Source organism: Thunnus thynnus, chromosome 7 (assembly GCF_963924715.1).
Source record: "Thunnus thynnus chromosome 7, fThuThy2.1, whole genome shotgun sequence".
In the NCBI taxonomy this organism is placed as follows: Eukaryota; Metazoa; Chordata; class Actinopteri; order Scombriformes; family Scombridae; genus Thunnus; species Thunnus thynnus.
Window position 1 is genome coordinate 15,153,689 of NC_089523.1, and position 12,519 is coordinate 15,166,207.

At 38.5% G+C, this 12,519-nt stretch overlaps 1 protein-coding gene across 1 annotated transcript; it reads left to right on the plus strand.

The window, feature by feature from the left end:
* Positions 1-339: 339 nt before the first annotated feature.
* Positions 340-10,649, plus strand: rab38a (RAB38a, member RAS oncogene family). The gene is made up of 3 exons (XM_067594551.1): positions 340-865; positions 4,638-4,918; positions 8,599-10,649. Exons 1-3 carry the CDS (start codon positions 664-666, stop codon positions 8,752-8,754), a joined length of 639 nt encoding a protein of 212 aa, XP_067450652.1. The 5' UTR covers positions 340-663; the 3' UTR covers positions 8,755-10,649.
* Positions 10,650-12,519: the final 1,870 nt, after the last annotated feature.

The following is a 12,519-nucleotide window of genomic DNA, read 5'->3' on the forward strand; positions in this document are numbered from 1 at the left end:
AAACAATACAACCTATAACGGGCTGAATGAACCATGACTAGAAAAGTAATTCGTGGTAAATTTTACAGTTTTACTTTAATTTTTACTTTGATCAGAGCTGTGAAGAAACTACCGACTGTGTATAAATAGTCTAAATTTGCCTCACCCAGAATAATTACATTAAAATGCTGCTTACATGTTAATGCATCAATAAAACATCATTCACTAGTTTAGTTAATAATATATCAGGCGGGGACCTTTCTTTTGCATGTGGACTTTTTATATATTTTGCTGATAACACATACTAAATCATTTTACTTCAGTCTGAGTAACATTTCAATTTTACAATACTTGTGGTGTATTTTTCTGCTGTAGTAAATAAAGACCACTGCTGACTTACCTAACATTAATTAAGTGTTAATTTATTCCAGTTTGCGGGCCTTTAAATACACCCAGGCACTCCCAGTCAGCTCCTCTGCGTCAGTCACAAGGTCCAGACGTCTCTGATCCACTTCCCTCTATGGGCCAGGGCGTACTTTACCTCCCCTTTCTTGTGCTCCGCCACCCAACTCATTCCCAACTCTCTTTACTTCTCCCTCGGCTGTCCTGTGCTTCTCCCCTTTCGTCCCGCGGTCCTCTCCATTACGGTGGATTCATGCTCAGCTCTCGCCCTCCTCGGTCGCCATGCAGAACAACCACAATAAGGAGCATCTCTATAAGATCCTTGTGATAGGGGACCTCGGGGTCGGTAAGACCAGCATCATCAAACGGTATGTCCATCACAACTTCAGCCCCAACTACCGAGCCACCATCGGGGTGGACTTCGCCCTCAAAGTGCTCAACTGGGACCAGGAGACTGTGCGCCTTCAGCTGTGGGACATTGCAGGTACAGTCCATCACCTTTACGCACAGCTCATGTGAAAAGGCAGGATGGAAAACAAACAAAGAGGAAAATGTGGAAAACGTAATTAGATATTTAAAATGACTTACGCAGGGTGGTTTGTGTCACCTGCTTTACTTTGAATCAAACTTTACGCATGGTTTCTGAAGTGAGCCACAGCCTTGTAGAACAACCGATTGAGCTTTTTTTAAGGAAGAAATGTCAATTTGTGGTGAGTTTCAAAGTAGTAGCATATATGATTTGACACCCCAGTATGAAACAGATAATTTGAAATTAATTAGCAAAAGAAAATTGATAGACAATAGTGTTTTTTTTTTTTTCTGATTAAGCTCAAAATAGAAAATACTTTTCTTAGCTAATAACGAAATTCACCCACGTTATTGATAATGAGTTAAGAGCTGAAGGCTGCATTTGAAAACTCATTAATGTCAGTGGCCAGTTTAATGGTGGATGAAATTATGTATGCAATCACTTTGTTTTTCTTTTTCAAACATTACATGACATGAAATTAATCCACTTCACAAATATACTATGAGGTGTCTGTTCTTAGATTAGAGACAAAGATTTACAAATGATAATCAAAAATTTGGTTTGGATAGATGGAAACTGTCATTTAGAGTTTTCCCTTCAGTTAGTGCAACAAGTTATATTTGTGACTTTCATTAATACAATTTTTTTTTAAACTTTAAAAATTGATAGATGACTTTCAAAGTATGCTGTGTTTTATCTGTAAACACACTGTTTGAGGGTAGGGATGAAAATGAGCGCGTGACCATGTCGTCACACTTGTTATTTAACTTTTTTTTTGTAAAGGTTGATCTTGGGAGTTATCTAGGGTTAATTTTCCTCATGTGTACCAGCTGACCTGCTGGCATAACTCACTTAAAATCACTTGGCTATGCGTTTCTGCAATTACATGTTTCTTTATTTACACACGAATCCAGAGGAGTCATGAAATAGAAAGGCCGTAAGTGCTACAGTCGAATCACTGTTTGTACAAAAGTATCATATATATATTAAGATATATTATTTTGTTAATTCTTTTTTTTTTATCAAAACCATACCTCTGACCTTTGACCCTTCAAAAACAAAATGTAGTTAAAGGCGCTTGCTTCTGTAGGGCAGTACAGTTGTGGTTTCTAAGCTTTCTTTATTATTTTCAAAGAGCCAAGATTCAATTAAGCGTTTAGACAGAAAATGAGCCTTACTTTCCATGTTGAGTGGCATCACGTGACTATATGCAAGAGCATCATGACACCATGTGATGTAGCAGAAAGCAGCCATGGCAGCAGTCAGCTAGTATGATTGTTCCTGGTCAGTTAGGCCCCAAAATGAAAGATTTTATCTTATTGCCTCAAACTTTTATGTTTTAATAATATGCTGACATCTCTGTTATCTGAGTCTAAGTCGTCTTGTTGCTCTCAAACTACCTAGAAGACAGACTCACAAATTCTCTCTTTACCTAAGTAAAGTAAGTCAAATTCATACATTACACAGACATTTATTATGTTATATATATGAAGTAAAAGCAATCCTGTCCTGCCCCCACTCATCCAATACCGATGAACTGTGGGGCACTCTTCACATGATACTCTATATTATTTGTAAATTTTGAATTTGTATTTTATAGGCTACTTTTATATGTATTTTGAACGCATTAAATGGGATCCAGATGTTACTCAGTCACTCAGATTTGGTCTGTTTGGTAAGAAAATAGAGAATGTCTTAGCCTGTCTGCTATAAAAATGAGAAATTCTAATGTCTCAGTCGGTATTTAATGCTTTGAAAGCTTTTGTTCAACACAGCAATCAAAAATAATAAAGGCTTTTGACTGGGATGCTGTTGGGTAAGATAACAAACCTAAAGGCTACAGCAGTCTCATCTCACATGAGTGTCGGCTGAGGTTCAGAAGAATCCTCTGACCTGCTGCTCTCGCCCCTCCTGTGCGCCCTCTCCAGTGAGCGCAAGCAGTCATGTGTCTCAAACTCATGTGAGTGAGATTTGAGGCCCGAGCTCTTGTATACAGAAAGCTTTTATTGTGAACTAAGGATGAGTGTCTCCCTCCGAGAAAACTTTATGTGCTCTCCACAGGGTGCGGAAGTTATGGAAGCCTTGAAGTTGGAAAACCTAAATTGTTAATACTTATGATGAGCTCTGTCCATTACAGTGTAAAAGTTCTCCTTTTGGTTTGAGTCATAGACTTTTAGTATTCATTTCAGTATGTTTTAACATGGCTAGTAGTCTGACTAACTGGTAATTAATCATCCCTTTTCAAATAATATCCATCTGGCATTTATAAGGCACATGAAGAATATCTTGTGGGTTTTGTATTGTACCTCACCCAGCAGCCCATGGATTTGTTTGGGGATTTGGTGATGGACTGAAGTTTTCTCATGCCACAGATGTAATAAATCACATGCTGTTTCTGTGCAATTCCCAAGACAAACAACAACTTAGGCCAGTCTATTTTTGTCTGCCATTTTTCTGTGGCCTCTGCCAATGGGGTGACAGGGCTCGTTGGATAAGCTTATAGTAAAAATATGAGTCAGGCTTGGAGCTTTTTGGAGGAGCTTTGTATATTATTCAACATTAATATATCACATAGTATATGTATGTTGAGCTATGGAAGTCTGTGGCTGCAGACCAGGTTTGGATTGAATTGTGATGACTGAACAGGTTTTATGTTGTCACTTGATGCACACATGGTTCATGTATTTTTTCCTGAACCTTAGTCTTTGACAACTTTCCAATTTCTCCTCTAGGACAATAAAGTTAAAGTTGAGGTTGAAGAAAAATAATAATACCATTCATAGAAGAATTCCAGACTTTTCAGGCCTCTTTTCTACTTCAGCTCCAATAAATTATTGCTGCCTTACATGAGGTAACCTTAAATATTATCTATAATGTAATAAACACTAGTAGGTTTACGTCAGCTTACATAGAAAGCTAGTAATACTGTTTTCCACATACTATACTGTAGTACAATACTGTAATACTATAATAAATGTATCAAGACCTATTTAAACAAACATCTGCCCTTCTGAGCTTCATTTGAACAAAACAAACCTCCTTCCAGCTGTTTTGCGGCTGACCCTGTGCTCTGGTCCACCTGAGCTCAAGAGCAGGTGAATGAAAATGTTCCTAATTTGTGTTCAGATCTCCTCTTCACAGAAATGCAAACTGCTTTTGAAATGTTTAGGAGGATCCCTTTAGGTTTATGGTTAGACAGCAGAGTTAAAATGTCTGGTATGGTATGGCTAGTATTCTGCAGCTGTATGGAGCTCTAGCTGAAGTTATGGATGGGAAAATCAGCGTAGATACGACATTCCAACAGAGCTTATCGAATTAATTTTAACCTCAGGAATTTTTACAGACAGACAGGCACACACACACACACACACACCGAAGACACCTTTCTCCTCCACATCCTGCATCTATCCGTGTCTGCATCTTATCTCTGTGTGAGCAATTTTAACAGCAAAATCATGCATGTGATTATGTGTGTGTGTGTGTGTGAGAGAGAGAGAGAGAGAGGGAGAGAGAGAGAGAGAGGAGGTGGGGTATGTAGGGAATGTGTGCATTCAAGCACGTACAAGACAGGAGTGTGATAACATGAGTAACTTGGATGACTCGTATTCAAGCATCTATGTCAGAAAGCGTTTTTGCTGCTCAAGTGACACATCATCTGTTATCAAATAATAATCCTTAACTTTATGTGTGTGCGTTTTTGTCCATGTGTCTGCTGTCTGTCTTCCAGGTCAGGAGAGGTTTGGCAACATGACCCGTGTGTACTACCGTGAGGCCATGGGTGCCTTCATTGTGTTCGATGTCACAAGGCCCGCCTCCTTTGAGGCCATCACCAAATGGAAGGAGGACTTGGATTCCAAACTGACACTTGCTAATGGGAAACATGTAGCCACTGTGCTATTGGCTAACAAATGCGACCAGGGTCGGGACGTACTGACCAATAACGGAATAAAGATGGAGCAGTTCTGCCAGGAGAACGGCTTTGTGGGATGGTTTGAGACATCTGCTAAGGTGAGAGAGATGGGACAATCACACACACACACACACATACGTGCACACACATACACAGTAGTAAAACAAGCAGCAGGATGATGCCGTGAATACAAAACCAGCCTTAAACAGGAGCTCTGAGGTTCAAGCAGGCGTGTCCTTCCTGTTCAGGTGTCCTTGAGAACCGGCTGACTCTCCACCAGCTCGGCTGTATCCGACCCAGCACATGATCAGCCTGTGGAGAAGCCACCACAGCGGTGCATTTAGGATGTGAAAAAATCCTTAAAAAGTGCTGAGTTTAACAGACTCCCAGTCTATTCGTAATTTGCATATGAATAAAGCCTCAATCATTGAGTTCTGCTGCTTCTTTGTAGAGCAGACATTCCTCTGCACTGGCATCAGGTGCTCTACCATGCAGACAGGATGTCCAGGAATGTTGGTTTCAGTCCACTGTCCTACTTACTGGCACATATCTTACTGTAATAGTAATAGCAGATATGCCAAAAATGGAAAGCCTTCCAAACATCACTGGGCACACACACACGACTAAAAGTTATATTTGCGCGTGTTTTCCTGCCCTTTGCCCAGATAGCTCCTGGGATATGCGACTATCACCCATGATAATAAAATGATTAAAAGTGAAAGAAAAAAAATGAAAGCACATGAATGAATATTTAACCAGTATGTGTGCAAATTCAGCCATAACAAGTGTCTCAACACAATGAGCAAGACAAGAGGGGAACAAAAGCACATTACACTAAAAACATGTCTTTGATGATGTAAAAGGAGTGCTAAATTATTTCAGATTTTTTGAAGTATTATGCTACTATGTATTTACTCAAGTAATATTACACCAGCATGTTTATGTGCATTTCACTCTAATTTTTTTTTAACATTAAAGAACTTTCATAAACCACAGTAAATGAACAGTATAATTCAGGACGCGTTCATGCAGACAGGGATGAGAGAATGTGCCGAGGGACTTCTGACTGTGACATCAGCTGCGGATTCACCCACCTACACACTAACACACTGACACACCGGCACAAGCCCTGAATATAGCAGCTAATGTGGAGCAGGAATCTTACAGCTGGATGGTAAGGCAAGAAAATAGACTAAGACGGGCACATAGACACACAGTGCTGTATACAGAACAGTTTTTACTTACTCTTTTTTTGTTTGTTTTGCACTAGATCTATGGAAGCTGCACAGCAACAGACAATAGAAAGTTCTTAGAGAATGATCCTTGCCAATTAAGTTATTTTATTAATAGAAAATGTTTTGAAATCTTAACCTGTATCTGATCTGTATCAAAATACAAAAAGTGACAGACATTCATGAGAATAGAGTACATCTGAAAGATTTTTTCTTTCAAGTAAATGCAGTGCAAAAAAATTCTGGATCTACACCAAAACCCTGATTACTTATACCTTGGCTCATAACCTAACTTTGCATTCAAATGTCATTTAACCAGTTTTTGAGATATCCTTCTAAATAACAAAGAAAGAGACCAACAAACAGGTGATGGAGGCAATAACAGACAATAACGACTGCTATGAAAGAATGCTAATGAAGGCTACGATACATTGAGGATTTAAGCTGCTTGAAAAACTAGACTAAGGAAGTAAACCACAGAAGAGATTGAGAGGCTTTACCTCAAAGCAACACAACCAGTCATGTGATATTTTCCACAAACAGTAGAAGCTGGTGTGTGAAAAATCCTACGAGTTGGGCCAACGAGTCGGTGTATGCCGAAGAGCCCAAAGCCATACAGCTCTTTGTTCTATTTGTTTCTCAGTAGCAAATGTGCTGCTATTTTGCAGCTGGAGTCATCATATGTTTAACAGCAAATATAAAAAGAAATAGACTATGAATAATAAGCGATGTACATACTGATGTCTCAAGTGTCATTGGCACAAGAAAGTATAGCGTCTGTAATACATCAGGGTGATGGTGGACACACTCTGAGCCTACTGCCTGAATCACCCGCCAGAGGAATTATTCCAAACTTTTATCTCAGACATCGCTGGACATGCTCTGCATACACAGGAGGGTACAGGGAAAGAAGTGAAGCTTTTTCTTTTTGAAGACTATTTTTTTTGGCATTTATGCTTTTAGTAGATAGTGGGTAGTGAAGAGGCAGACAGGAACATAGGGAGAGAGAGATGGGTATGACATGCAACAAAGGTCCCTGGCTTGAATCGAACCAGGGATGTTGCGGTTATGTGGCATGCACAGTAATCATTTGGCATCAGGATGCTCCAAGAAGTGAAGCTTGCATAGAGTGGTGAAGATGTGTTTTATTTAGATTTTAACATATGATTTTCTTCCACTTCTAACAATAAGTGTGATAAATCACTACAGAGAGGGGTCTGCCGCTGCAGACGACATCTTATCACATCCTACATTGCATGCTGTTAGATCTGATAAATATTCAGTGTTTCTACTGCTCCTGCATCACTATTCACATATTAAGAAATTGTGTGTTTGCTTCTATTTCATCAATAATCGTTGCTGCTCCTCTCCTCATGTGAACTTCACTTGAACACTCAGAACCATTACTTTAGTTTATTCAGCACTGAGTTCTTTTCCAAGTCGCCCTAAATCCTTTTTATGGGTGCTGTCTAATCTCTGGCAGCTGTTGAGAGTGGCCTTGTGTTTCATTTTGATGGATAGAGAAGGTTTGTGAATTAGGCACAACCATTTTTTGAGGATTATCTCTTAGCTCTCAATGTTTGTTGTAATAATGGCACAAATGTGTGTCCTGGTGGCCAAGTCCTGTAAGATGCTCATATGACTGCAACGCTTTTGATTCAGGCCAGAGATTTTAGTTGCAAATCACTTCCCTCTCTGGCTCTTGTTTCCTGTCTGTATCTGTTCTGTGGATATTCAATAGAGGCATGATTTCCACAAGGTAATCTTTAATAATGGCCTATTGAAAACACAAGAAATGTGGAACAAATGACAGTCTGAGTGGTGGGAAAATATCTCACGTAATTCAGATTTGGAGCTTGAAGACACAGAGTGTGCAGCACTTCAGGAATTTAGAAACATACTGCCAGAAACAGACCATTACTGATGCCGTTTCTTTAAAACATTACATTTTTTATATTTTGTTGACACAGCTTTCATTCTCTGCTGTTAATGTCACATCCCAGCTGCTCTGCTGTCAAAGACAATTGACACTTTCCCATTAATCAGTATGTTAAGAATTAATTTTGATAAATTCTTTGTAAGATGCAGGTGTAGATTATGGAAGAAAAAACCCCACTAAGATTTAATCTGTGCCACTGTCCATGTAGACATGCTATAGATGAATATTTTATGGTCATTTTGTTGTATTTACTCCAGTTTTTTGGTTTAAATGGGAGATGTTTCAGTACATTTGTTTGATTGCCTCAACTACAAAAGCCACTGGCGGCAGGATTTTTATGCACAACTGTCTATTCAGTTTGTGTCCACATGATGGCTGCTGGCTGGTTCTTCATCCATCTATTTAATTTAGTAATGGTCCATTTTGTGCACTCACCTGCTCTCTCTAGCTTTTCTTGCTGCACTCATTTATTGCCTTCATAAAAATGTTTGCATTAATTGATTTAACTTTTTTGCGTCCTCTCTTCTCCTCTACATCTTTTCATACTATCTCTCTTTCTGTTTCCTTGCCTCCCTCTGTTTTTTTCCTCTTTCTGCTCTTTTTTCAGGAAAACATCAACATCGATGAAGCAGCGAACTGCTTGGTGAAACACATCATTGCCAGTGAGAATGACATGCTCCAGTCTGAAGTCTCTGACACCATCACCCCCCAGTTAGAGAAGGACAAAGGCGGGACATGCTCCTCCTGTTTCAGATCCCAGTAACATCTCCTGACAGTTGGATGTCCTTTTGTATCTCATTACACTCAAAGTTTGTCTGTGAGCTAGAGAGAGGGAGAACTACTTTTTCTTTTTTAGGAAGAATGCATGGGTGCCAACTCTTTTCCGGTTTAGTGGTGTGCAGGGAAGGTTAGTGAAGGAAGGAGAGAGAGCCAGCTCAAGAAATGGTTGGATTGAAGCAGAAATGGATGCAGCTGTGTGCTTGTCAAAGGCAAGGTCACCCTCTGGGCGACTTCAGCCTTAACTCTGCCACTTCGGTAACCATGGAGACACAGTTAATGAACACATGCAGACAGTATATCTTGCACTAAAGGTCCATGGAGGTAAACTCTATTTACAAACCAGGGTACTTGTCTCTCTTTCTCCCCTTTTTTCTCTTCTCCATCTCAGTCTCGAGCCCAGTCTTTTCTCTCTCTTTGAGTTTGTCTGTGCTCTCTTCTTTCTCCTCGTTTTCTGTATTCTGGACTAATAAGCAGACAAAAGCTCTTTATTTTACAGGTCCCTTGATTTTATACTCCCTGCCTGGAAATTTGAGTAAATTGCAGGTATATTACGGTTAATTGTTAGAACATTTTACAGAGACTGTGGTGCAATTTGGTACAAATTATATGAAAAAACAGAAAAAGGTGTTAAGTTGGTTTAGTTGGTAAGTGCCCAGTTATTATTTTTGGATTCATATTGCAGAAATTCTGTTCAGTGTGTAATTTTGTGAAATCATCACTAATCATTTGATTATACACTAATCAAATGAAAATAAGAATTGTTGTGTTTTTGTTACATTATAATGAGCCCTATATATTTACTGCCTGCCATGTTGAGGGCTTTTCGCATTTTTCGCAAGTTTTGCGGCCACTGTAGGTTCTCCTACATGCTTGAAAGGGGAGGGGTATTCAGTTTGTTGCAATCTGCAACCTCACCGCTAGATGCCACTAAATCCTACACACTGCACCTTTAAGAAACAAATATCCTACTAGTTTGACACACACACTGAAAACTATCCAAAGTGTTTTCTGTTAGTAAAAGAAACTTAAGAGTCTAACTTATTCTATTGAGTCTAATTTATTTTTGCAAATTATCAATTCCGCATGAACATAGGAATTCAGATACAATAAATTTGTACCAAATTGCACCACTCTCCTCTTAAAACATTAACTATTAAATACCTGCAAATTACTCAAAATTTTCAGGAAATTTGTATAAAATTAAAAGACCTGTAAAATAAAGTGTTACCCAAAAAGCAAATGTATATCTTACTTCCAAAGCAGTTCTCCCTCAGCTCCAATAACACTACAGTTACATACCTAGCTATGGTTTCTCCAGATCTGGCTTTATTTTATTTTGCATACATTTTGATAAATGGGGCCAGTCCTTTCTTGTCTCTCCTCATGTACAACTGCTGGCTCCATTAATGTAATGTATATCAGAGTATATTGATGTAATTAAAGTGCCTTTTCTAATACAACCATTTTATTTAATTTCTTCAATAGATATGTTCACTATATTTTATTTATAAGTGCACTTAAAAAAATATATAATGACCTTACTTTACTTTTCACCACTGTTTTATACACTGAGGTAGAGTTTAACTCGTTTCCATGGCAACATATTCAAAATTCTATGACAAACATCGTGCATGTATCAAATAAGGATAATGTCTATTGTTTCCATTTTGATTTTAATTCAATGGTTTTATATTAAATTTCTATTCCACTGTTCATAATTTGTAATATTTGTAATTATGGGATAAATGCAGATATATATACAAACATGTACATATTATATACAGTATACTAAGACAGATTATAGGACCAAAGATGTATCCAGTTTTCAACATGTTCATATGAATAAACCATAGCTCTCCTGACTGACTGACTGACTAACTATAGTTCCTCTGTCTTTATTTTAGCATCAGTTTCACAAATCATTTCTTATCATCACATTGTACCTCAAGAAGTATCACTTCTCTTAATGATGGCTCATGCAGGAATCCTAATGCTAGAGGATAATTTGATTTAATCATTTCACTTGTTGACAGGTTTCACAATCACTGAAAAAAACAGATGTGGGCAATAATTCTGTAATCAGGCTTTTTACTCTCCACCATGTCTGTGTCCTCTTACAAACAGTATTTACAGACTTTTTTTGTTTCAAATCTAACAGAAATTTAGATGGGTCTCCAGAGGAGAAAACACAAAATCTTTTTAAATCCCTGGTGCAATGAAAATCTATTTCAAGGTTGTTTGTACAGTCATATCACGGTTCAGTTAATGTGTTTTGTGATCGTGACACTAGCTCACACTTGACTGACATCACTCAAACCATCTTGTTGCCGCAGAATCAAAATTTGCAGCCTTGTTATGAATCACGTCTTCAAAAAAATAAAGGGAAAAGTTTTATAATGAGAATTTCACAACCGCTAAGGTCAAATGTCTATTGAAGATGTTGTTAATTAATGCACCATCATCCATATCAGTTAAGCAGCCAGTTAACATACAAGACACCTGATTTGTGCTCAAAGCTTCATCTTAATTGCTGGATTGATATGATGAACATGATGAATCATCTTTAGATAAAGATTTCTTCAATCAGACAGCGTCAGATTGTTTTCAATTTAGAGATTTATTTATGTACTTTAAATATCTTCTGGTACAGAACTGTGGGATCTCTGTGGACAAACATCCATTCATTACTCGTGAAGGAGCATTACATTTTTTTCCACATTTTTCTCACTGTATGTGTTACCGGTCACTCCTGCTAATATGCTGAAAATCCAGTTTCACTGAGGAAAAGTTAAGATTCTAGCACAACAGTTCTTGTTGTTTTTTTCCTCTGTGACCTGCCTCTGACCTGCCATGTGACTGCAGCCAGCAAACACAGAGGACTTTGCCACCTTTACATTCATACCTACATAAGCTTCCAATATATCTGAAAATACATTTTTAACACCTCCAAAGACATTAAAGGTCACAACATACTGTATTAAGAATTTATTGATATCGATGCTCAAATCTTCATTTCTTTAAGACCAAAACTAGTTTCCTGTGACAGAATGGAAGCAATCGCATTAAGAAAGCCTCACATTAGAAATGTACAGGCCCCTGAAATTTAGTCACATAAAAATGATTTAAGTAAGATGTGAATTTTAAAAAAAATGTACGCGTACTGCACCAAAACATCTTTTTCAGTCTTTTGCCTCCACCAGTCCTCTCTTTTCTCCTGTCTCAGAAACACTCTGTCTCATTATTGCCTCACAAAGATAACATTTTGTGCCTCGTTTAATACTTCTTTTCATCTTCCGAGAGCCAAAGACACATCTATTGTTTTGCACAGTGTCTGTCGGATATTGGTTTAGAGGTTAGGTCATGCAACGGAAAAAGATGGTGTCACTCTCTAATTTGCAATAATGGGATCTGATTTTCAGCACTGATGTAACAATTTGTGAGAGAAAACACAGGGCAGGGGGGTGAGGGAGCGAGGCTCTGCGCAGACCGAAGAGTTATGTGGGAATTTTCCTCTGCTGTGTGTCAGATGCCGACCCCCTTCTCTGTACACCCACACAGGCACCCTCCTCACACACAAACACACACACACACACACACACACACACAGATGATCAGAAGATTTCACAGATTCATCTCTCGCTTTTTGCTGGTCTCTACGGCAACAAGCTGCAGAGTGAGTGATAGTTTCATTTCTCTTTACTTACAAGCCCTGTCCTTCTAGTCCTTCTTGATTTCTTAAACAGGGAGA

Coding starts and splice junctions, on each gene's coding strand:
- rab38a (XM_067594551.1), top strand. CDS start 664: ATGCAGAACAACCACAATAAGGAGCATCTCTATAAGATCCTTGTGATA. Junction 866..4,637: donor TCAGCTGTGGGACATTGCAG/GTACAGTCCATC, acceptor TCTGTCTTCCAG/GTCAGGAGAGGTTTGGCAAC. Junction 4,919..8,598: donor GGTTTGAGACATCTGCTAAG/GTGAGAGAGATG, acceptor CTCTTTTTTCAG/GAAAACATCAACATCGATGA.